The sequence below is a fragment of the Channa argus genome, chromosome 21 (assembly GCF_033026475.1).
Source record: "Channa argus isolate prfri chromosome 21, Channa argus male v1.0, whole genome shotgun sequence".
In the NCBI taxonomy this organism is placed as follows: domain Eukaryota; kingdom Metazoa; phylum Chordata; class Actinopteri; order Anabantiformes; family Channidae; genus Channa; species Channa argus.
Window position 1 is genome coordinate 10,565,901 of NC_090217.1, and position 27,578 is coordinate 10,593,478.

The window sequence follows — 27,578 nt, forward strand, 5'->3', positions numbered from 1 at the left end:
GTGAACAAGGCACAGTGTGTGCAGAAATCACATAAGAAGGCAGCTGAAAGGACTCCAACCCTTTATAGTCTGACAAAAAAAAAAAAAGAAAAAACAGAAGAAAGCAATATCGAAGAAAAAAGAAGAGATATGCAGGAATGTGTGAGCACATCAATTAGCACAAGCCTTAAAACCTCCCGAGCTACCAGAGAAAGAAACATGCAGATGGTAGGAGGAGACTGTGTGAATAGCCTTAGACCGCTCCCCATTACTGAAACCTGAGGGATGAACAGATAGAAAAAGAAGAGATTTAGAAAGAAAAAGTAGAATTGATGAGTGTTTAAAAAAAGCCCCCAGTCTTGCCTGCTTTACTTCAGAAATACTAAGGATGAATAGCAAGTCTTCACACCACAGCCTAAATGTTTATGACAGGGAGATGCAAAAACCTATGCTGCAGCATCAATTAATAAAACATGGGTCTGGCTGTGTGTGTGCGTGCGTGTGTGTGTGCGTGTGTGCGTGTGTGTGTTTGTGTTCTGAGTTTTTGCCAACAGGCTCCCATCTCTCTGCTATGCATCGATAGCGCTAATAGGGGGGAACAGCAGAAACACGCACAAACGGGAGTGAAAGATACACCGAAAGAGAATAAGAAATGACAGTAGAAAAGTAATAATGAGGCCTGAACTCATCCCACAGAAATATTGTCCTTTTCCAGTGAGGGAAATAACTGAAACTGAGAAACTGGTTTACTCTAATCCCCATTTCTTATATCTTTACTCTTTCTCCTCCTTTCTGAATTTTATGTCACATAAATGGACTTTTTTGCAGACTTTTTGCCAAGCTGGTTTTCAATGCTTGCTGTAACTATCCTCACAGCCAACCCTACCTTGTTCTACAGCAGCCGTTTTTCTTTACACTCCTGTTAAAAGCATATTTTGCCTCCTCTACCTCTTTACCTCCAAGCCTTGCTTCATTCCACTGCTCTCTATGTCAAAAACTACCCATTTTCCCCCTTCCTCACATCGGCACATTTCCAAAGCACTCCAACTTTCCCCCTTAGCCTCCATCCATCTATCCCTCCCTATAAAATGAGACATTCTCCTTTTCAGCCTCTCTGTTATCACTATGCCCTGTCTAACAAGAAAAAAAAAAAGAGAAGAGATTGTTTGTCTGACAGAAACAAAGCAGATAAAAAGTAAAAGAAACAATACATGTTTAAAGCAGTTCCAAATCTAAAAAGGTCCTCAATTTAAAAAAAGAATGAAATACCGTGGCTAAATAGTGAAAGTAAGATAAAAAACAAAATAATGGAATACTAGAAGAAAGAAAATATTTTATTGAAATCTTCAAAAAAGGGGATATTATGTAAATGTACACTATATATAAAAATGCAAGCACACACTTATGTGTACCCACACAAACAACGGCACAGCACAAGGCAGCTTTGTATGGCCATCTCCAGTAATTACAGAAAACTAATTTAAGGAGCCTCTATTTATGTCGTGATCTGCACTCACTGCAGTCTTGGGGAAAATGGGAAATAGAGAGAAATGCAAACAGTGATGAAAACCGAAAACAAAAAAAATGGGGCTGCTATTATGTTGATCAAAAGAGACCAAGCAGCCTGAGTGGGGAGATAGAAATACAATTTACAGCAAATGAAAGTAAAGGAGAAGAGAGATAAACAAAACAAGTTATATTACCAAACTTGGCAGAAAAAACGGGGTGGAAAGTGTTAGCACAAGGAGAACTGCTAATGATGTAACACTTGTTTATTATGTTTTGTAGAAATAAGGTCATATATTGTTTCATACACATAGTAATATTTAGTTTATAGGACTGTGTGTGTACATGTACTATACAAACAGTACATGTACACATATCAGAAGTTTGTGAATCTATTGCCACAAAGCAGGAGCAGAAGTACAATGTATCCATACTTCTATACTGTTAAATATTTGTCCATCACTACCAAGGCCCCCCTTCCCCTTCCTTTTGTCCCACCATTCAGCCTAAAGACACCATGAATGCACCATGAATTTTGGACTAAAGCGTAAGCACAGCAACCGAATTAACACACGAATAAGATATTTCTCGTGTGTTCACCTGTTCAATGCTGTCTGTCAGAAGATTAGAATTGTTTGTATTTTTCTCCCTCTACAGTTGACAGACTCACATTGTATCTGACTAAATCTAATCTCAGTCAACAACACATTCCTGACAAAAAATATATACCTGGTATCACAAAATAAAAAGCTTCACAAATGTGAGATTTAGCAAAATGTTGGCATATGCAATAACAAATTATCATTCCTATCTCTCATTTTTTTCAAAGTCAATTCAATTCAAATTTTTTTGTGTCTGTTGGGACTCACATCTGCCTGTTTCCATTTTGTTTTTGTTCCATTTTTGTTTTTTGTCCTGTGAGTTCAGGGTTACAGTCGCCACAGTGGATCATTTTGTCCACATGTTGATTTTGCACAGTTTTTACGCCGGATCCCTTTCCTGACGCACCCCAAGTCTGTATAGTTGAGTCACTCACACCCCACTTTCTATAGGCAGGGCTATGATCACTTTGTGTTTCAGTAGAGACAAGCACACAATCCAGGTGCTGTTGCTAAGATTTCTATTTCTGTTCTGCTGTGTTTGCCATCAGACAACTGCACAAGACAAATTAAATTAAAAATTGCGTCATAACCAAAGCAATTATTTTAATGAGACAACTAATCAAATAACAGTTTCATACATGACTTTCAAAAAATTTCTTACATCCAAACAACAGCAGCCTGCCTTTCCTAAAACAGTCCACTTAGTAGTGGTATAACGAATCTTAGTTGATCCGCTGCAAATCCTCTGCTTCCCTCTAAGCTCCACAGCGAACTGCACAGCTCTTCAGTTATACTTTGTTATCAAGTTAAAATAAATAAGAATGCTACAAAAATGTATTACCCTCACATTGGGCTAAATGCTGTGTTGGTGTGCCTGACACTTTAGTTCAGAGAGAGCGAATTCTCCACAGGAGGGAACCTTGTCTGAAAAGTGGTCGACTCTCTTTCCCCACAAGCATGCACACACCCCTACACATATTAGTAATCATCATCGTCATAATTTCTTCCCCATTTTTAACTTTTGTTTTTACTTTTGGAGTAATTGTTTCGAAGAAAGAATACAAAATATAAACATCAAATACCATCATTCCTCATAGTATTTCAACATAAGTGGCAAACTAAACTTTGCTTTTTGTATTTATTTTAGGATTATATTTTAATATTTGGCTTAAATCCCCCCCCGCTCCTTCACGACTTCACTACAAATTAAGCGACCCATGAGCCATAACCCGTGCTTCATGACCTTTGTGATCAACTGCACCCCTACCACCTAGTTGTGTAAAAGTACTTACAAAGGATAATTTCAATGAAGGTTTTCAATTAACTCAATGAATTTCCAAAGTGTAGCATATCCGAGTTCCTATGCCTCCTATTTTTTTTACCAATAAATTCCCTGTCTCCACTATTTTTCTCTCAAGATGAATGTTCTGCACCATCTCTTTTTTCTAATGGCATATGCTATTTAATATAAAATTCATTTTCCTCATTGTTTTCTCGCAGTTTCCTGCTTATGAAGGTCACTGTGCCAAAAAAGTTTGATATATCCCAGTCAGCACATCTGTCTCTCTCCATCTCTTCATGTTATTTTGAAGGTCAAGACGTGCCTACATTTTTTTATTTCTACTATAAACTGAATTTCCCTCCACTTCTCTTTTCTTGCCAGACAGACACTAGAAGTCTCATTCTTCTTTGTTTCCTTCTAGCCACAACTGTTATTGGCCAAGTAAAGTTCATCTTTCTTTTATCTCTCTACCACCCTGAGAGAGTGTGTGGGGGCTTTTGCACTTGCTTTGTGTCTCCTGCCAACAAACTATTTCTCCAAAGTCATAATGCCTACAGGAGGTCATTTCGAAGCCAGCTGTCCATCTTTTTTCTGCATCCAAGTCCTCTAATTTCCTCTTTGTTCCACCTCTACACATCACTCTTCTTCTTTCCTTAAATGCAGTAGATCCTTGCATGGTCATTATGCCCACATGGACATGCCTACTAGTCTTTACTCTTTAGCTCCATCCTTCTAAGATCATTTATGTGTCATGCAGTTCACCATCTGCAAGACAGCCACTGCTCAACAACAGCCCTCCTCTTTGTTTCTATCTGACCTCATTATGACCAAGGGAAGTTCATCATCACTCCCAGCTGGTTAGTCTTTACACTCCTATCTTTTCCTACCTACATGTCATCCGTGCAAGGGGAATAAAATAGTCAAGTCCAAAATAATTGAATTCTATCAGTCTATATACATTTTTTTGTTGTTGTTGTCCTTTCGGCTTATCCTGTGAGTTCAGGGTCGCCACAGCGGATCATTGTCCGCATGCTGATTTGGCACAGTTTTTACCCTGGATGCCCTTCCTGACACGACCCTCCCCAATTTCTACCGGGCTTGGACCAGCACTACACAGTTGGAGAGGGGAATGGGCTGCTAGGGGTTCAGTGTCTTGCCAAGACAGGACGGGGATTGAACCACTGACCCTGTGGTCCGTGGACGACTGCCTTTACCAACTGAGCTACAGCTGCCCCTAACAGTCTAAATACAGCAAGAGACATTAATTACGTCTATGAAAAGACAGAAATACAACTAAAAACTATGACCACCCAAATCTGATCAGTTCATCTGTGAGTCCTGGAGGATGCTTCTGGCAGATTTTAAGAAAAGCCATATAGGGGTTCCTGTAATATTACATTCAAAAGAATGGGAAAGAGGGGTGCGCAAAGTGACCTGCACCTTTGACGTCCGACTACAAAGCCTCAGCTTTGTTAATGATGCTTGTGTTAAATTTGGAAAAAGTCAAAAAAAAACTCAAAGCATTCCTGTGATGATGAAGTGAAGTTGTAGTGACCTTTGACCTTTTGTGGAAGTGGATGCTCATGCAAAGTTTGAATTAAATTCTTCTAGACATTACTGTGATATTGCATTCACAAGAACTAAAGAGACAAAAAGGACAGACATGTCAGAGTGATTATGACCTTAAACAACCAAAACCCAGGGAGCTTATCCTCAAGTCCAAGTGGATTCTTGCTTTAAATTTGAAGAATCTCCCTTAAGGTGTTCCTGTGATATTATGATCAAAAGATTGAAATGGGTTGAGCCACAGTGACCTTTGACCTCTGCCCAGCAAAATGTAATCAATTTTTCCTTGAGTTTTTGGGCCAAATTTGAAGAAATTTCATTCATCATTAGAAAAGAATGGGTGTGATCTTTGATCCCTGCAATCTAATTAATTCATCCGTGAGTCTGTGTCAAAGTTTGTACCAAGTTTGCAGCTCCCTTAAGCAATTCCTGTGCCATATTATTCAAAAGAATAGGAATTATTGGCAGACAACAAAAAACATAATGCATCATAATAAAAGCATAAAAACACAAGCATTTGAGAGTCTGAATGGATGAAGAGAGCTATGGTGAAAGACATGAGAGGGAAACTAAGAAACAGAAAAGGAGAGAAGGCCAACAAGACAAAGACTGGTGAAGCAAGAAACATTAGCAAGGTCATTTTTTGAAAAGACACTTTGGGATGCACTTACAACCAACAAAGCCAGGAGAATGTGAAAAAGTCAAGTTTAATTGTGAAGGTGCACACTGTGTCTGTGTTGGTTTGGCAGGAACAGCATCAGAATAAGTTGTACTGCACAGATCTCCTCTAAGCTACAATCTGGATAAGTAGTGAGAAATGCTACCAAACAAACTCTAGTAATCAACAAACACACACACATAGTTGACATAGTTTTACTGTATTACTCTTACTTTGTAATTTCTGACTTTCATTTTAAATGTATTTTTAGTTCCAGATTGTTTTTGGTCATTTTTGCTTATTTAGTAAATTATTTCTTACTTTTTCTTTTCAAATAGTTTTACTAAATATTACAAACTACTTTAGCTTAGTTTGGGTAAAAAAGAACAAAAAGAAATTGCAGGTCAAGAATGTCCTTGTGTCTTTGGAAGGTTGGTGTTAATCAAACAGACGTCCCTAATTCAACAGATTTAATCACATAATTCCATCTTTTCACATATTTTGATTGCTGATTGCTCTGCCCACTGCAGCATGAAGTTAGTTTTCTCTCTTTCTGTGGTGACAAATCTTTGATGGATAAACATAGATAAAAGCTTGATTGGGACTAATGTGCAATATCACAACATTTTCCACATCAATACTGTCTTTTCGGATGATGCACACATAAACATTAGTAAAATAAAGCCATTGTAAGCTTTGGAAAAAGCGTGGCGTGTATGTGTGCATAAGTCCCTAATTTTATATCTGCATGCATTTGTGTGCATGAATGTGCGTCTTTGCCTAGATAAGCCAATAAACTTAAATAAAACCTGGAAAGCTTGGCGCGTCACTGCTGTTCCAGGGTTCAGTTCCTTTTTGTTTGCCTTACTTGATCTGGAATGAACCAGTTTTTGTTTGTGTGTTTGTTTCTAGGGTAATTCTAGTAGGTGGTTTGAAGGCAGGCATATTTTTTAAGGTTTGCTGCATATGAAGACATTTAAAGTTTTCTAACAAAGTAAATCTGTGAAGCCCGTTTCAGACATGATCTCTAGAGAATGTCAGGAAGATCAGGTCCTGACATTGTCTGGAGATTCTCGGGGTATTACCTCCAGTATTCACGAATGAGTTCTGGAGGAGACAATCAACACTTTGCACAAGGGAGCAGGCTGGGTAAAATCTGAGTAATGTCAGGGCCAACAGACTTGGGTCCAGATAAAGTCTGGATAATATCTGAATCCCAGTGCATGTCTGAAAGGGGCTTAAGTATCCTGTTGTGGAGAGGTGTAGCCAACCACTTAAACAGTTCTGGCAACGTGGTAAGAAAGATTAGAAAAATTTGTAACATTGTCATATATTGTAATTTGATGACCTTTGATACCTGGAGGGCACAGCAGATGAATGAAGAGCATAGAGAAGCAGTAAAGGGATGGCTAGTTGGAGCAGAGTGGACTGATTTCATGCTAGTGATGGCTTAAAGCTCCAATATGCAACTTTTACAAATCATCCTAGTTGTAGTCTTAGACTTAAAATCAATCCACCCAAGGCAAATATTGAAGCAGTGTCAAAGCCTGTGGCGTTTCTTTGATAGGAGCAGAGTACCCTTTTGCTGTTGATTATTGATGTATTTCTGTATTTTCTGCAGAAAGATGTTGTATGCTTCTAGAATTAAAATGCATAAAAAAATGTGTGGCCCAAGTGAGTTTCAGCTGTGTGACGCACACGTTTGAAAAACGTGGCTGGCATTCAATTGTGTGATGAGGATTTCTTTTAATAGGACTTCTCAAGTTCTAACAAGCACACTTTCTAATCAGCTGTCCACTTTCCTTTTGTCCTCAACTTGCAGTTCAGCAACTTGTTTTCCTTTCCACTGTCACGGTGGCTTCATTTTCTAAGTTAGTTTGGCACAAATCCATCAGTAAAACAATTTACATTTTGGAATTGCCCCCTCCGTCTATTGTGTTCTCTTATGCAGCTGCATGAAAGGTAAATTGTTATAAATCCAGAAAGAACATTGTCCCACTGTCTTTGCGTTCCATAGAGACACAAAGCTATGCTCCATCTTTTCCAATGTTCGTCTTTAGCATTATAAATGCCATGTCCTTCCTTAATAGATCAATAACATAACTACTTTTAACTGAAAAACAGAAATATTGCGACACATTTCCAAAAACCCACACAAATTTAATTGGGTTAAAAGCTTTAAATCGTGCAGACTTTTGTCAACATAAACAACTCCAAACCATGCATTCATTCTTCCTCTGTCTGTAAGATATACACAGAGATGCAGGCCTACAGTCTCAGACTCCTGAAGCATACAACAGAATCCTCTGTGAAGGTTTTTTAAAAGGACTAAACTTTTGACAGTTGCTAAGAATGAGAGATTGGTGCCAATAATCCACAAGCTATTCAATGACACAACCAAGGATCATTTTTACAATACACTGTAAATAATCACGTCAAAGGTCTGCAGTGACAAATGAATGTTGTAAAAGTATTGAATGTCCCACATTCTTTTTCCAGAGCAACATTTGTTCCTTGTGAATTTTATGAGTGCAATTTCCCTTCTGTGTTTTATCACTATGCAAACAAATGAGCTCTGCAAATATACACCAACTATTATCGGGAAGCTGGAATAACAATAATTCAGGACAGGCAACCATATTGTCCACAAAAAAAACTCAAACTGGAATTTTTGTGTGTGTTTCCAGAAATCAAAGAGAAGCAGACTGTTCTCTATGGGGAAGGACCCAGGAGAGAACCCATGTTTGTGATTTTAAAACTTGGCTGGCAGGAGTGAAGAGATAATGTCTACATTCTGCTGTTCCCCTGTATCAGAATACAGTTTGACATGCGTAAAATAAATATAACGATGTGGTTATCATGTCATCATGCAGCCAACATGGTTTAGAAATCACACAATGAAACTGAGATCAAATGAATTTAGTATAAATATACCGCTTTCAGGTAGATACTATTAATGGTGTATTACTATCCTGATCAGAAACTACACAATTGAAAAAAGAGAATTAAAAGAACACTCTGACATGTCTGAGTGACTCATAAAAAGGTTATTGAAATATAGAAGTCAATGTGATGGATCCAGTAACATTTTATATATATATATATATATATATATATATATATATATATATATATATAGATAGATAGATAGATAGATAGATAGATAGATAGATAGATAGATAGAGAGATAGAGAGATAGAGAGATAGAGAGAGAGAGAGAGAGAGAGAGAGAGAGAGAGAGAGAAAAGTGCTAACTCATTCATTACTTTTACCTGCTTCCTGTATTCTCATGGAGTACCTTGCATGAAGTGTAATATTATTTATTAATACCTTGGTTATCTCAAGACTTTCATGTCTTGGATCAATAAATTATACATCTATGGAGCTCTAAAATGTTGATATGCGAACCAGACACTAAAAAGAGAAAGAGCTCCATCTGAATTACAATACAATTCAGATCTTTACTGTAGGTGAAGCTTTAATCTAGGACTGTCCGTAAAGCCATCCTAAAGTGGGAGGTACTGCTTAATAACTTCAATATCAAATTGACACTATCATGTATATTAACGCTAAAGTTGTTTTTTGATCTCTCAAAATATTGCCAATAATAGTATTTTATGTGCAGTGCAACTTTTACTAAGTCAGGGTTTGGTGATTCATCAGGGGATAAAGTTTGTGTCCTTGTGGTCATGGAATGATTTCTCTACCCTCTGGGCTAGTAATAAAAGAAAACCACACCTGAGCACATACCTGCTGTTGCAGCATGAAAGAGCAATCAGTACCTCCCCATGAATTGGTTTTTGACACTTTTAGTGACAACAGAACAAAACAGTAGCACAGGACACATACACAATATTATGCAGACACTCTTGCAAAGACACATTTGTACACTTTTAATCTTACCACTAAAACTAAATAAGACAAGCAGTTCTATAATCCTCATAATACAACTCACTTTCTGTATATCTTGGCTTCCCTAGTCTCTAGCCTGTCAGGCATTATGTATTCCACACAATACCTGACAGAGGAACAGAGGAAATGAAAAGGCAGACAGAGAAGCAGGTACAAGCACACCAGGGTGGGGTGGGGGGTTTAATAAGACTATATTCAAATTAGGTGTCTGATATTATTTACGAGGAAATGCGTAAATGTTTTTCACCCACTTAAATTTGTCGTGGAGAGAAAGGGGAAATGAAAGATTGAGCACAATGGGTTCAAAGTGATACAAGACCAAATCAGCATCTACAATGAGCAAAATATACTTACAACAAGTTTAGAAAAGTGGGGAGCTAAAGTTAATTTTGGAGATGAAATAGAAAATTATTTTTTTTATGATCAGGATTACATACATTAGAGGAATAGCCGGACTTAGCATCATTAAAGTAAAGCTGAACTAGTTAAGTCAGGGTGGATTAAAACTTCGAAATTACTTTACAATGTCTAAGCAATGTGTTGACTCTAATTTGTCCTTTTTGTTTCTTATGAAGGAGCAATAATCCTAAATGTGAGACTTACTCGAGAGCAACATAATATTATCCCCTGTATGATGAAAAGAGATTTGCTAAACGTAGACAGTATAGGTGCATACAGACTGGAGAACTTCAAAGTTTCACAGGAAATTTCAGAGCAGGTACATTCTCAGCTGAAAATTAACCATGATCACATGTTTAAGTTTACCAGCTGAAAGACACTGAGCCAAAGCAGAGCAGGGAGGAAGCCCAAAGCTGTAATTTTCATACTAGAACCACTGCTAGGTTTTGACATTTCTTTATGCCAGAAAGTCACCGTTTAAATTGGTCAAATTTATACATTTAATCCAGATTTCATGATCTAGATCTCTGTCCGCCTTCATTCCTGGGGAACCAAATGTGTTAATTTACTGCTGGCCTATGGTATTAAAATGTAAAATTTAATTTGGAAGATGAAGATAATTCATTTTGAAAGCTGCTTTTGGGAGTTGAAAAATAAATATGTCACTGCCATTTAAATGAAGGGAAAGCTAACAAAAAGCTGCAAACTCACCACAAATCAGTATAGGTACAGTATACACAAAACAATATATAACTCACCATTGAATCTAACAGCTCGAATGTGGCTGAGCAGCTCTTTGCCATCTATGTTAGCCATGCGCGGGCAGAGACCTGGGTATCCATAGCAGAGCTCACGGTGCATTCGGTGCAGAGCGTGGGCCATGGCGTACACTGCATCCATCACAAACTGAACCTTCCCCTCTTGTTCATAACTAGAATCACGACCAATTTTCTCTAAACCTGAGAGAGGAAGAAGAAGGAGCTGTTAGAGGGGAAAAGAAGAAAACAAAAACTGCAAATAAATCAAGTATGTCTTCAATGTATTCCATTTAATTAAAGGGACAAGGTACAGGGAAATCTGACCAGAAATGCAAACACAGCCAAGCTATGTTACGTATATGAATTTGTTACATAAAGGTGTGAAATATAACAGTGCAGAGAAAATGAAATGCACATTTCTGGAGAAGTGAAAAAAAAAAAAATAGAGAAGAAAGTAAGAAGATTTTGGGAGGTCAGGGAGAAGTGGAAAAGGGCATAAAAGAACCAAACAGGTAAAAAAAAATTGAAACAAACTGCAGTTAAGAAAAGAAAACTTCAGGAGTTAAAATAGAAAGACAAAAAAAAAAAAAAAAGGAGAGGAAAAAGCAGAGAAAGAACAGAGACAGGTTAACCATCAGACAGGTAGGAGGGCACTCAGCTTGACAATGACAAATAACTCCTTTCAGTCCATTCTCGCCCTGGTAGCAAAGTTACAGATGAAGGAACAACATGTTCTTTCTTTACATCTTCTGAACCACGGATAATGGCATTTCCTTGTACAAGTTAAAAGTAAGAAAGAGCAGACTAAACATACTTTGTCCTCTTTTTGACTCATGTTGTGGAAAATATGTCCAGGGCAGATATTTGCTATTTTTATTTGACACATACAATTTACAGTTTCTTGTGCTATGTGACTTGTTTTAGTACTATAGTGCATGCTGTAATGAGACAAAAAAGATATTGAATTTGCATTTGGTCTTAATGTTGTTTGAAGGCATGCACAGCACACAGTAATAGGTACACACACACACACACAAAAAAAAGGTGCAATGAGAGGGTTTTGTGTAACAACTCATTAGCATAAGGAGCTAATGGGAAAAAAGAAAACAGTGGAAATAAAACCTTGTTGCATTTAGATGGAAATCAGTAATTGATTAGGACATTAATTTTCTGTGTTTCATCTAAATATCCAAGCAGTCAAGCAGTCTTTCAAATTCTTTACCTTCCTGTCTCCTCCCTCTCAAATACAAAAATACAGTATCTTACTGCACTATCCTACTTTATTATATCCAATCCACTCAGTTGTTCTTTTTCACCTCTTTCTGTCCTCCTTTCATTCAGCATATTTTCATGCTCTCCACTTCCCTCCATCATTCTTGTTCCCCTCCCCACTATCTTTCTTGACTTTATTCACCCATTTCTTACAAGCAGCAGTCACCTTCAGGCAACACAAACTGAATTAAAACCCATCTGGCCTGAGCTGAATTAACAACACCAGAGGCCCCCTTCAATCAATATGATCATCCATGAGGAATTAATGTGGTCCTGAGAATGAAATCCAATCCACGGTTAGAGGGCTGCCAGGTGTTTGGTATGTATGTCTGTAAGAGACGTGCACAGGGGTGTTAAAGCTGCACTTTTTATGCTGCCTATCCAAATCTGCATCTTAGTGTCTATAAATTCTGAAGCTGGTTTTATTGAAGCAATATATGATTTCATGAGCACACATGGTTGTGATCCAGCAGGCCACGGTGTGATCAAAATATGGTAAAAGGCAAGGCAACACACTGAGAATGAGGATCAAATCTAGAGTTTCCCAGCCAAAGGCATAAAAAAAAACATCTGCTGCTCATCTGAGTAGGCAAACATGCTGCTTTGTGTATTACTGCCTTTAATGTGACAGTTCATTAGAAAACCAGGTAACCTTTACGTATCCAGAGAAGGCATTCACCTTTTGGCCAGCAACCTGCGCAACATTCATAATTACACACATTCTCACCTCAGTGGTCCCTGTAAGAGGGGAGAGCTGTTCTCATTAGCTGTGGAAAATCTGGCCTTAAGCCCAGTTTTCTAACATCTTGGCCAAATCTATATTTAATTATCTTTATTTCCTGCCAGTCACCAAAAAACTATATTGATTAATATAACCTTCACTTAGTTTCCTGTAGGTGCACCTGTTTTTAAAAGCATAAAAATATGTTATAAACCACAGCTTTTTTGTGGTGTCAGTTTTAATACAACTGAAGGTTTTTTTCCTGGTTTAAAAGTCTTGTCATGCCCTAGGGTTACTCTGGTAACAGCCTTAGTAATGTGATTGATGCTACTAAGACAAGTCAAAAGCCTGCAGCGAAGCAGGATGACAGGGAAAACTATATTGGGATGGCTACCAGGCTAGTGTCTGTCCGAAACAAAAAGCAATATATAAGTGCAGCAGGTTGAGGCTAATGCAGCTAACAAGCTGGTTAACTGTGTTGATTGATCCAATTGCAAGTCTCTTACTGCTCTTGTCCCTTATCTCTGGGCAAGTGATGATCAATACAATGAATGTAGATTTTCATGTAAGCTGAGCAGCACTTAAGTGTATACAGAGCACCAATTTAAAAAAAAAAGTACAGATTAACCATTTAAGCTATAGGGTGAAATAAATTAATTTGCCTGCAAGTATTTAGAAATACCTACCCTTTTTTTTTATTCTTTTTGGTGTGAAATCTCTTTGTCAAGTTAAATCATCATGTTAGAAAACTGCCTTTTTGTGAATGAAATAGTGGCCTCTTCCAACTCAGACCACTGAGTAGGGGTGAAATGATGCTCCAAATCCACAGCTCATGTCAAACCTCAATTCTTTGAGCCACAGCTTGGTTCAGATCTCTACTTTAGTTTTGTTTTTAATCAACATCAAATTGGAACACTAAACGCTACAGGGCTCTGAGTGAAACACGGGTGTCCCACAGTTTGTAATGTCCCTAAATGCCTTGCAGCACTAACTGTGATAGACAGCCCACATTATGCCCTCTAAAGAGGTACATTGCTGCTTTGTAAATGTAAAGCCTGCCCTCAAAGGTAAGTGATAGTTCCTCATACACCAAGAACAAAGAAAATATCAGATTTATGGGATAATGTATTACATTTTTGAGCTTCAGGGAGCTGCTATTCATATGTAGGAGGCTTCCAGCACTTCCAGGAGATATGTCTGCAGCAGGGTGGTAGTGGATAGAGGGGGTGGGGGGTTAAATTGTGGTTCTGGAAAACAGACCCAAGACAGTGGACATTTGTGCTGCAATTTTGATCTTGGTTTCAGAACAGTTACAAACCCATTATTGAAAGATGTCTAATCTCTGTGGCAGGGCATGCTTTTGTAGATTTTTTTAAATTTACATCCCTCTCCATCTGGCTTTGGAGCTTAGAGAAACCTAAGCCTAACCTAAGCATCATTTACATGCACCGTTTTTGGCGATAGGCAACTTCAGGCATGACCTCCACTGCACCAGCTTTTACATTTACATTTAGTCATTTAGCAGACGCTTTTATCCAAAGCGACTTACAAGTGAGGTACAAGGCAAGCAAAAATCTAAGTCAAGGAGAAAACATCAAAGCAAAGTCCTATCAGAAACGTGTTCACAGTTCACGAGATGCAAGTGCGAGAAAGAGATTTAAGTGCATAGGAAGACGCAGAAGAGTTCGTTTTCAGCAGTTTTTTGAATATTGGGAGAGATTCAGCTGAGCGTGCAGAGTTTGGTAGCTCGTTGAACCTGATGCGAGCAGCTACAGGAAGCCAGTGTAGATATCTGAAGCGTGGTGTGACATGGGTCTTTTTTGGCTGGTTAAAAATGAGGCGAGCCGCTGCATTTGGGATGATGATGATGACCCCCACATTTTTGGCCGAGGACCTTTTGAGGACCATACGACCTTACTTAACGGAAAAGCTTTCCACTGTTGATCCTTATTTATTGTTATTCCTTGTTATGTTGGCATCATATATTTAGTTTTTTCTTTTTAAAGTATAACTTCCGCAAAAAATTATCTTTTCTAATGTGAATACTTCTATAATTAGCTTTCTACATGAAAACCAAGAGAAGTTGTGACTATGGCTTATTGCTTTAACACACAAACACACACACATTCATAAATGTATGATACTGCACTGCTCTAAACATATAACAGTAAAGTATCACTTGTATTTAAGGCCTGTATACTCCATGACTATTTAGGTGCTAATATATCATGCGTCTATTACACAGCATGACAGCAAAGTGAAACATATGGATTAAAGCACCAGGGAATCTGTGCCACATACAGCAGAAAGCAAAACCTATTAGTGCCAGAGAACATAGCATAGAGAAACATCTCTATATGGTCTCACTAATCAACAAAAGGCCCTTGAGCTGACTGCATAATGCCCTGCCATAATCACAGACCTAATTATGCTAATAGTCCATAAATAAAGCTAAACAAGACATTAATTAGTAAATGCTTGAACAGTAACGTACTTTCACATAACACATGGGAGGCATTAATGTGATACTGCACCCAAAATTAATCTTTTTCAAATCCAAAATATACCCCATGAAGTCTTGAACTGGGTATCACTGTAACTTAGGCCTTAACATAAAACAGACTGTAGTAAACATGAACCTATATCTGCTGCAATGGATTCTAATTGTGACCGCAAAATAACGTATTAAAACATTTAGAGACATTTTTAAATTAATTTCCAAAAAGAAATTTCACTACTCCACAGTCCATCATATTGTGCTCAGTATTCATATTTGTTTAAGAATGTGGCCGAATGAGTTGCAACTACATTTGCATATTTAATGCATTTAACAGCATGACAGAAACCAGAAGCTGTATTTTGACATTTATTTAGATCATGTCAGTCAATTAAACTGGAGCGTTGATTCATTTTTCAGCATGACAATGACCCGAAACCTAAGACGACATTGGGCGAAGTTTCTGACTGTCCTTGAGTGTTTAAGCCAAAGCCCAGACTTAAACCTTATAAAACCATCTGAGGAGAGACCTTTTGATGGAAAGATTCAATCAGATGGAGCTTGAGAGGATCTACTAGAAGGAATGGCTTTACTGTCCGAATTCAGTGAGCTTATCGAGACTCAACTGTGTAATTGCCGACAAAGGGGGTTATACACAGTACTACATTAAAGGTTGGAATACTTAGGCTTTAGCTTTAATGCATTTGCAAACTTTTCTAAAAACATGATTTCACATTGTCATTAGGAAGTATTTAGTGTAAACTGATGGGGAAAAATGACAGCAAACGTATTCTGTCTATAAGATCAACACAAATAATTTCATGATATCTCTATAAAGAAAGGAACTGTGGTTTAACTGCAGGTATTACACTTACATTCTGAATGTCTTAAGACTTTGTCGCAGTACTTGTGTTGGCTAAAATGAAACCTCCACTAGCAGGTAAATGCAATGTGATAATGAAGCTGCTAACGTTTTGGTCACTACATAAAGCAAGTTCAATACTCAGTTAAGGAAAACTCAAAACTGGGCTAAAGCATCAAAACATTGTTTTATAAGGAGTAAGAAATAAAGGTTAAAGACAGAAGGTCTGTCACTGCTGTGTCAGGATATCAGGATACTGATCACAGTCAAAACTCCATGTGTCTTCCTGCACAAGCCAGCATCTTCCCCCGCCCCCCCCTCATACACCGGTAAGTGTGCATGCTTGTTTGTATTCAGCATTTGAGCACATTGCAATTCAAAAGGAAAAAGTAAAACAAAGTGTTGTACTAAGCCATAGATCAATGTGTCATGAGATGATGAGAATTTCTCTCTGCTGCTCTTATGAGATGTGAAACGACACAATGCATCATTAATCAGCAGATCGCAAGAAAATGCAATTCTGCCTTGAGACAGTTAAATGAGTGGCGCTGTTGAGTGGTGGTTGAGTGTTTCCAGGGATTGCATCACGTGTGGTACCAGAGAACAGGGTGAAAGTGTGTATTTGTGTGTGTGGGTCTGAGTGTGTGAAGAGTACAATACAATACAGGTTTTATTGGATCTTTCTGCTCATTGTCTGCAGCCAGTTAACAGCTCATCACATCAATGAAGTGGCCACAAATCTAGTTATTTCATATCCCCACAAAGTGTGTGCAGGTGCAAAATAAAAAGACAGCTCTAACTGAGCCTTTAATGTGCGAACATAATACTTGGTATTCATTACAGTGCCGTCTTTTATTTATATCTTTGTAAAAACATGAGAAAAGCGGAACAGATAAACAGGGATAAAGGTTAAGATGGTGGCAGAGACACACAGAGAGAAATATTTGTATATTAATATGCACCCTGTCGGTATACACATTACACTCTATTCCATTTTCCAGCAAGCAGCTGCTAAATTAAATTCAGCCTTTCTGCTCGCTGTTAATGACATCAGAGACCGCATGCAGCTTGGCTGGTTGGCTGCTTACTAAGAAAGGATTTGTACTCAAAAGTGAAAAAAGAAAAATAATAAATAAATAGAAGACTTGAAAAACTCAGAACTACAGATGAAAGGTAACTTATTTCCTATAAAACATAACTAATCCAAATACTGCACGAGGACACAATCATCTTCGTATCTGCCTGAAAGTCATTTCCACATTTTGTGGTTGATTGTTCTTGTTGCAGAGGCATGCAGGCAGAGCGCTGTGATCTGTTCCTAGATCTATGCAAACGCATTACTCATCTTGGTCATAAAAGTCACAGGCATGGAACTTTGTTCAAAAATGCTCTCATCATCAAAGTTTTGTTTGAAATTGAGATAATCAGCCATTTGTAGTTTGTGACACCTGCCATTACAAACTCAATGGTAGCCGAAGATGTAAACTGAAAAGTCTTTGAAAGTTCTACAGCTGGGATCGAGTACTTTAGAGAGGTCTTTGAAGATTAAGCATCGGTGGCATTTTTCATCATTATCCTCATTCAAAATGGAAAGTTTTTTTTTTTAATAGATCTCTTCAAATTCCTCTTAAACTCCATCACATTCTACTTGAATCATCTGACCTGGCACTTCAACATCAATGCAGAGGTAGTGCCATAGTGCTATGACTCACACTGGCAAGAGAACTAGGATAACATGAGGTAACATCAATCCAAACACAACCTTAAGAGCAGAGGTGAAGTGCTAAAACCTAACTTTGTAGAAGTAGCTGAAGATGATAACTTCTTCTGGCCTCCTAAAGGACACATAAAACTAGTGTAAATAAAAACAAAATGTTATTATCTGCCCTTATGTGCTCTTTAAAGCATAGGATATTTGTCAGCGATTAGAGGGACTTTATTTCTTTTTGTAATAGATGTTGGGCAATTTACTGCATGTGTAACAGTCATATATAAAATTTAATAAAACTTTTCTTGTATTTTTTAACCTAATATTTCAACGGTTAGCGTGACAAGACTACTATTAATATATCTTAAAGCTACAATATAAATGTAGCATGACATTCAAAAACATCCACTGTGTTCCACCCAGTTGGTAGAGTGGCTGCCCACCCACTATACTGTTGCAGGCTTTATTATACATGCCACCATTAATGCAAGTTCAAACAAAAATCAAAAGTCATGGAGCATAACCACTGGCTTATTTGCCAGGTCTTCATTATTAGCTGAATGCCAGAGAATCACTCACATATGTGCTTCACTGCCTTGCTAGTGTAGCCAATGTGTCCAAGACAAACACAAACTAATACATTAAGGCAGTGAGGTGGAGCTAAAGCAACTACACTGACTGGCTAAGTGCCTTGATGGATGCCTTCATGGACGAGCGTGCCAGCCAAGTTTTACACACAGCGTGATTGATGGGACCATGGATGACAGACTAATGATATGGACAAGCTCCTTAATTAAATATCAATTAGGAACACGTTCAATTCTCTCCTTCAGCACTCCTGTCACGTACAGTACAGGAAGTTTGCTATTCTCAGGTAGGCTTTTATTTATTTATAAATAAACACACACACATATGTATACATCTTAAAATAATGCAAACTAATTTCACAAAGTAATGAATCCATTTACATAAAGGTGGCTTCATTAGCTTTTCTCTCATTTATCAAAGATATCTGACAGACATCAGGGAGGTGACAGGATCAGGGAATGATGCCCAGATGATAGTTCAAAATTGTTTATATATTTTTGTTATAACACCACATATGCACCTATTTTGCCTAAATATGTTTTCCTTTCTTTGTCATAATATGAAGCATAGAAAAAGTGCCTGTTCCCCTCACAGACTGTGTTTGTGTGTGTGTGTGTGTTCAGTCCATAATTGGTCCCTAAATTTGGTGCACAAGGAATCGAGGATCAATGCCAAATATCAATGTCAAATATAATTTGAATATCAGTCAGGTAGAGAGTTGTTATGCGAGTCTACAACCAACAGCTGGGTCAATACAAAGTCAAGAAAATCAAGCATCAATTGTAGAAAATGTTACTGCAATCAATCAGTTTTCCGTTTATGACCACATATGTAAATATTGAATATAAAAAATAAAAAATATTTTGTCCAGCCAGACAACACCTGGCTGGAAAAATATATTTTCATATTTGATCATCAATCGGTTTAAATAAGATCGCCATTGCTAGGATAGAGCAATGCAAGAGTCAATGATACAGACAGCTACAGGCACATAAAACGTCAGCAGCAACCCCTTGTTGCAAAGAACATACAACTACAATTATGGTATGGCGACTGTGGCGCAGGAAGGTAGAGCGGTTATCCACCAATCCCCCCAGTTGCTGGTTTGATCCCTGGCTCCTCAGATCACATGTCGAAGTTTACTTAAGCAAGACACTGAACCCCAACCTGCTCTGGGTGAGTGTTAGCCAGCTGCATAGCAGCTCCCCCATCGGTGTGTTAGTGAGAATCCGAATGGGTGAATGAGAAGCAGTGTAAAGCGCTGACCATTTACCATTTATAGATCTTTACAACAGTGTTTGCCAGTTTCTCTGTGTATTAAGGGCAGTGCTTAAACTGCAGTTTTCGCAGACCTTGACCAGTTAAACTTCACACGTTGGCTCAGTGAAAATATAATTTGGGATATCACTAAAATGTATTCATAATTTACTTATAGGCACAATTACAATGGAACATGACCTGAACAAGTGCTGATCCTTACATGAATAAAGAAGTGAATCACATCGTGGAGACAAGCGTGGAGAAACCGAGAGCAAAAATAAAGGGAAAGATACCATAGCTAGGTTTGAAAGCCAAGGAAACATGTTTTTATCTGGCATTGCAGGTTGGATGTGTTGGCGCAGCTCTAATGTGGAGGGGTAGATTGTTCCACAATTTAGAAGCCATTACTGCAAATGCATGGCCTCATTTGAGCCTCAGTTCAGACCTCAGAACAACCAAGGGCATCTGGTCAGAGGGCCTGAGTACTCTGGAGGATGTGTAGGGATGTAAGAGCTTGGAGAGGTAGGAAGGAGCTGACCCATTAAGTGACTTAAAAACAAGTAGTAAGACCTTAAAAATCAATTGTGTAGCAAACTGCAAACCAGTGAAGGGGGAGATGTGGTCATGTTTGAGTGCTCCCATAAGGAGTTTGGCAGCAACATTTAAAGCCAGAATGAGGACTGGCTGGTTCACATATATAAAGTAATTACAATTTTTTTTTTTTTTTTTTTTTACTGACACAATTATTCAAAGAAACTTGCTATTAATCAGCACCCACAAAACATATATTTCAACTAAATAATTTGTTTTAAGCACAAATGGAATCTGTCCTTAGTAAATGTATCTGCATGTTGACTGGTATTAATTTTCATGTGAATCAAATCTGTGGCTCAGTTTTAATCAGTTTGCTTTCTGGCATTTTTTTGCAAGACAGACAGTCAATTAAAGATGGAAGAGACAAAAATAACACCGTGGCCTTACATTCTGGCATTAACTTCATTAACTTGGCATTCACATTGATTATTTTACTTATAATGATGCAACTTGCGCAGATCTAAATTATCAACTTGAATATATACTGTAACTATACTATTTCTGATGGAAATGATGATTAAGACAAGATCATTTTTATCCAATATCTAAACTAGTATTTTCTTTTAACAACTGAATGATGGTAGCTCTTGCTGTCGGGGTTATTTACTGAATGAACAGATCTTTTTGAGCCTGCTGGCACGTTCTTATCCTCTTACATCTACTCCCCCCTCTCCTCCAGCCACCCAGCAGACTGCAGCTAGAGCGTTTTTGGCTTCATAAAAAGGAATTCTCTTTAGAACACCACTTTTTATGATCGATGCAATGCCACTGACATAGGTGCCTAATACATATTACATCTCTACATTATTATAAGTATATATTACTGCTGATAGTACACACAGCTAATATAAATTATTTATTAGTCATTATTCATAATATGCTGAATCACTGTCCTGGCACAACCTGTATTCACTTGCTCACTCTATTGCTGCCTTAAACTTTTAAAATTTCCTTTGTCAGTCCACTCTTCCTAATCTCTCGCCTGCACAGCTTTCATGTGAACAAATAAACTAAATTTCTTATTTGTGTCGCTGAATGAATGCGTTTTACGTCAGCAGGCCTCCCTTAAAACACACACAAGGACAGAGAAGAAAGAAACATGCGAAGACACAGAAAGAGCATGATAATGGCAGAGGGGAAAGACAAATAAAACTGAATCACACAAAAGAGTAGTGGACAAATACACGGAAAAAAGAAGAGAGGAAGGGGGAGACTCACAATTCAGAAAACTGGTACTGTTTAAGAGAATAGGAACCATAAAATTGCATTAGTACAGCAGTATTTGTTCTCTCTAACCTGCAACAACCAACAGTGCATTCAGAAATGTTTGTGCTCAGATTCATGCAGTAACAAATACAGACACCTGCTATTTTGCTGCACATTCTGGAAAGTTATTAGAACAAGAATTGATCATCTGTTCGCTCACCCTTGGTACCAATAAAACCACTGACAACAACAATTGTGTTTAGAACTGTATTTTCATAGTTTTGTCCCTCATTTTACCTGCTGGAACAGTTTAGTTTGGTCATGCCAGTTCATGCCAGTATTATCAACACTGTTTTGTTCTTTAAAAAAAAAGAAGGAAAAAAGAAAAAGGCTAAAATAAACACTATAGGCTGCTTGCCCAGAACTAAAATTTAGACAGATACGTGGCTAGAAAATCTACATGTGCAAATTTTCAAAAATGTTTTCAATTCTGAAATGATCCACAAATGTTAAAGGTTTTGTAAAGATGTTGACAGAATAGAAAAGGCGGAACTCAACCACAAGGCCACGTTGCAACATGAACAACACTATGATTAGCTGGTACTGCAGTTCATCTTCATTGTCATAGTGAACATTTAAAGCACATTTTAGTGGCTTCAAAATCCTCTAAGGTGTTGGTGGTGGGTTTAGTAAATACACCTAATTACCAGCAGACTAATGTTAGCGAAGCAGACCCATGAACTGTGGTGCTGCTGTGACAAACAAGCCAGTAACACACAATGCAGCAACATTTCAGTCAAAGCTGGTGGAGTAAATAAACTAAGCTGCATTCATTTCAGTATTTTGAAAAAAGATGACTCCCAACACTGCAGAAAAGGAATGTGTTCTTCACTGTTGCAGATGTATCGCTACAATTATACTAATAATATCACTAATAATGATAATGCTACTCTTATAATTGAGGTTGATGTGGTTTTGGCCATCTAATTTAAAATGAATAATAAAGATAAATTAATGGTGAATATCTGACTCAAAAAATTATTATATTGCAAACATCTTCACTATAACAATTTACTGTGAATTTCCTTGGTTCTTTCAACTACAATAACTTTGTAAATGTGTGTGTAAGTCTTCCCTTCTTTGCCGCAGTAGTTTTCTATTTGTATCCATATTGGCTGGGCTTTGGAGTGTGTGCAAGTGACAAAGTGATGTGTGGCAGGGCCACAGTGAGCAGTGGGTCCCCTGGACCTGCTCAAGATGGATTACTCTGTGCATGTGTCTGTGACTTAACAGTGACAGATGGGTAGCTCAACAGGACTACTTATGATGGTAACCAGCAGCTTCATACACATCTACACAGATAAAAGCTGCTCCGCATGAAAATCAAGATACAAATTACATGCATGTTCTGTATGCTTGTATGACTGTGTCGTCAATCAGCAGTCCTACACACGCATACATACACACAAATATAAGTACAGCGTTATGGCGGTTTAATTTGACTGTTAAATGACAATTCATCTCACCTACTGAAAACTACAGACTAAAATACTGTCTGCCTGCTGCAGCCTGTCTCACAGTCTGCAGTCTGTCTGTCTATTACTGTCAGTCTCTAATTGTCCATCAAGCTTTCCATCTGTGTTTGTCTACATCTTTCAGTCTGTTAAGCCCAGAGGCCTTTTCACACTGGGAATGAGCAGTTTATCCAGGCTGCGAGCCTAATAACTCCTTCCTCCCGACGTCCTCGTTAGGATATGGTCTATTTGAAGTGAACGTGAGTTTGTGTGTGAGGGTAAATGTTTGCATCTTGGGCTAAGTCAGTATCTAATTAACTGGAATGGTGCATCTCATGCATACACACATCTCTAGTGTGGATGAAAACTTTGCAGACAACATGTAAGTGGCCAGAAAACAGAGATGAATAATTAATCCTTTTTAAACTACTAATCACATTATACGAACGCAAATTTCAAATCGTAAGAGTTGCGCTTGTTTTTTTTTCTTTTTGTAACACTACAACAATAAAAAAAAAGTGTTCCCACAGATTACAGTTGGATCAAAACACTGTGTTCAGGAATCAAATGCATAAAACTATTGCTTATTACCCTTTGGATGATACGTTTCCATGAACAACACTCCGTAAATTATTAATTTTTTATGTTAAACTGGGGAAATGTAAAGCCTCAGATATGCATGTGTGGGATGTGAAAAATAAATACATGACTGTCTGAAAGGGTTTGTCCATTAAGTACATGTCGGAAGGAATTTACAACAGAACTTACAACAGGCTGCTGCAAAAGGATGTACAGTAATGTGGCCCCAAGACAGTTTGTACTCTGAATGCACATGCTTTGTCTCAAACCACCTTATTCTTATCTGAATAATAGTTTTGGACCTGGCTAATGGTAAAGCAAAATCATTGGCTGAGACCTTTTACTTGATATTTTTTTAGAACAGATCTAAATTTATGCGTTAACTCGTGCAAACACAGTGGTAGAAAATTGTGTGATGCAGTCTGTTGGCCATTTAATTTAGTAAATGGTCTTATCGTCCGAACAGTATGGCAACATTTCAATTTCAATGTCAAAATTTCCCTCAAGTGGAATTTAGTGTGTGTTGCTTGGTTTGCTATTCACTGCCTGTACAGTATTTGCACTGTGCATCCCCCCCATTGAGTAGGGGAGAAAGACCTCAGAATGAGTGTTATTGGACCCATTAAAACCAGCATGCAGCCATGAATTCATCCATAATAAGCCATGCTAGAGCAAATTAAACAGCTGCATAAAATATACATTACAAAAGCTTTACAAAAAATTACAAATAGCCCTATGAGGAGATCATAACTGTGCTACTGAATGTAAGCACTAATGCAACGATCTGCCTCATTTATTGATCTAGCTTACTTTTGTGCCGCATTCACAATGAAATGCAACAAAATGATTTAGCAGAGTAGTTTCTGTGATGATGTGAAGAATCTAGGCTTTAACTAAAACTCTCCAATGGAAGTGAGAACAAGTTATTTTTATAATATAACTGAGATAAATTAAATAAGAAAATGGGAAAAAAAGGTTAGAGTCATAGATTGAGTGGGGAGGTTCTTTGAGTACCCCCTTTGGTAACTGAAAGTGAACACATTCTAACCAACAATTCCAACCAAATTTTTTTAATGTGACAATTAAATATTACTGTTAAAGCTTTTTCCAAAATTTCTTTTTTTTTAATTATTTAACACCATCCAAGTATTGAAGTAGCAAATTAATTTGTTTTAGCTCTAAACTGGGGAAATTTAAGTTTACAATTAAATCATGGATATTTTAATTATGTTCAAAATTTCAGATTTAGTTCAGTTATTTGATGGTTTTTATACCTAAATACAATAAACCAAAACAAACAACAATGTCCTGAAAAAAGAAACCAGGAGTGTACTGAGCAACATACACCGAGCATGTCAGCAATCCACCATTTGAGCAGAGATACAGAGGCCATACCAAATGATACAAACACTTCATCAGCAGTAAGACAATGACAATACACAACCATTGTTATTAGCTAAAAATGGTGCCATGTTCTATGTTTGTTAATGTATCTAGAAGAAATTACTATAAAATGAAACCTGAAATTTTAATCATATCCGATATCCTTGTTTGATGTTAAACACAAATTTCTTCAAAGCACAGCAACAAATGAATTGTCCTTGCAGTTTTAATACTTTGAGGTGATTGGCTGACTTAAATTATAATACAGTACTCATCCAGTGCTTTGTAAATACAGACCCCCGTAAAGCCCTTTTAACCTAAATCAAACTGAAAAGGACATGTAGACAAACAAGAAGAGAAAAGGCCAGGCAGAGACAAGGTTAATAAAAATTGACATTCAACAAAATACACACTCAAAAAAAGACAAAACATTGGTGTCATTTCCTCAAGTACCAACTGGCACAAAAGAGGAAAACAGAACAATGCACTTTATACTGCACCTTAATTGCTCTGCTTGTACTAAAGGATTATAATTCCTGTCACAACTAGTGCCATTCACAGGTGGAATGGACACAGATCAGAAAGATACTGGTTCCACAGCACAGGGATGTGATGATTTGAGAGGTCATCCAGTGTCACAGTGTGGCAGGCTGGGTGGAGCTGCTGCCACCCATTCATTTCATGCAAGGAGTGGTGCGTCCATCCGGTAGAGCTTGATGGGATTATAGGCACAAAGCGACTAGTTGGTGTGCAAAATTGTGGCTATGACCTGGGAGTGGTTGTAAATTGTAACACTGAAACCAATTACATCTGCAATCTGTCATGTATTTGATATGAATGTATTTACATTTCAGGCTTCAAAATTTTACGACAGTTTTACTCAAATCAGGTGCAGGTCCTGCTCTGATGTCCCAGTTCCCAACAACCATGAAAGCAACATGTAAAATACACGCAGATTTTCTGAGGCATCGTTGTTTACATCAGGTGATACGGCTGCATTTGGTTAAACAGAATCATTACTGCTCTGACCAACTCACAATCCTGGAATGTTGTATTTAACTTTATTTTGCAGTGGTGTATCGCTAAGTGAAGACAGTTTAAACAGTTTTTCATTACTGGATCAGAATTTTATTTCACAGACAAATCCAGTGCTATAGTTCAAGTGTACCCATTTAAAAATAAAGGTTTGTGGATGTACTTGTCTCAGAGAAAAAGAAAGACTTACAGGGGGTCTGTACACCTGTATCTATAAAAAAGGGCAGTGTAGCTTGAAGATCGGGTGTCAACGTATCACATCAATTAACATTGAGGTTGTGCATGCATTCATAATTTTATCTGTATGTACTGCAGGGTGTGTATGCACGGATTACATTTTATTCCACCATTGTGCTGGCTGATGTGCGAATGAGTATACTGTGTCAGCTTCTCAAACAAAAGAAATAGGCTTTTTATGTTACTCAGAAGTCTGAGTGCCTGAGATTTCACTTTTCTTTTGTGCTTACAATCCTCTTGATGAAAGATGAAATGATGAAAGTTAGAGAAATGTACTCTAAATAAATGATTAAAATGATTTTACTGGACTGGAGAATGGTGGCAACTCTGTGTGACTCTGGTGTTAGTCACTATACTAAACAGACAAGACAAATTAGCTACTGAAATAAATTGTGTAAAAACTACAATATTTAATACTTGGTATTTTTCTATAAAATATGCAGGTCCTTCATGTAATTCACTCAAACAAGAATTAAGTGAGGAGAGTATCCTACAGGTGCAAGAGAAAAAGTATTATTTACCAAGGTGATGTACAGTACAAGTCCTGTAGTGAAAGACAATCCCAGCTGACGATGGACTGATCATCAGCCGGCACAATACTGGCACATTCATTCTGCATATCAGAGGTAACCAAACAACTCCTTTAAATTGCAACACAGGATCTAAAATGTGTTTGATGTTTATCTCAACATTTAAAGTAATAAGTAAAAAATAAAACTAACTAATTAACACATTCTTGCACTACTAATAGTCCATCTAATATAAAGCCTTCATACTGACAGCCCACATGGGGTTCTGATATAATCTAGACTCAATAATATTAAAATATAATATTTAAAACATACAGTAGCTTATGAATTTTCTGACTTTTGACTCAATGATGCAGAAATTCATATTTTTATGTTTATCTTAATTTGTTACTCAGGTAAATTTGATATACCAGTACAATACTTGATGCTACTCTACAGTTTACTACAATTCAGGGTAGAATACTATACATTTTACAGCAATAGTTTACACATTGAGCTTCTACATTAAAAATACATTTGATCAACTTATGAAAGATGATGCTCTAAGCCAAAGAGAATATGACACATGTTAGCTGTACTTTAACAGTAAAATGCGACTCCGTTAAAATATATTTTAGTAATAACATTATCAGTGATGCATTAACATTTTTTTGGTTCATTTTGAGGACTTTTACTTTGAAAGTTCATCGTTCAAGTGAATAACAATGCAGGCCTTTAATTTCTACAGAAGCATGTTTATATTGTAGTATTGCTACCTTTACTTAAAGCTACAATAAGTTATTAAATGTAGCACCGGCATGAGACACCCATGCCCTGCTACGCTAAACTATGCTTTCCCCAACTGTTTAGGAAGTTATAATTATGAAATCCTAGTAACTGAAAATGCTACATAACATAATCATCAGCCAGAGATAAGAGAAATTGTCTGAT

General features: G+C 37.5%; 1 protein-coding gene across 4 annotated transcripts in view; it reads right to left on the reverse strand.

The window, feature by feature from the left end:
* grm8a (glutamate receptor, metabotropic 8a) overlaps positions 1–27,578 on the reverse strand; it is a 197,878-nt gene that overhangs the window by 32,713 nt on the left and 137,587 nt on the right. For all 4 annotated transcript variants that reach the window (XM_067489962.1, XM_067489961.1, XM_067489964.1 and 1 more), the window contains exon 7: positions 10,663–10,863. In XM_067489962.1, coding sequence (XP_067346063.1) covers positions 10,663–10,863 — 201 coding nt within the window. The remainder of the gene's footprint in view (positions 1–10,662; positions 10,864–27,578) is intronic.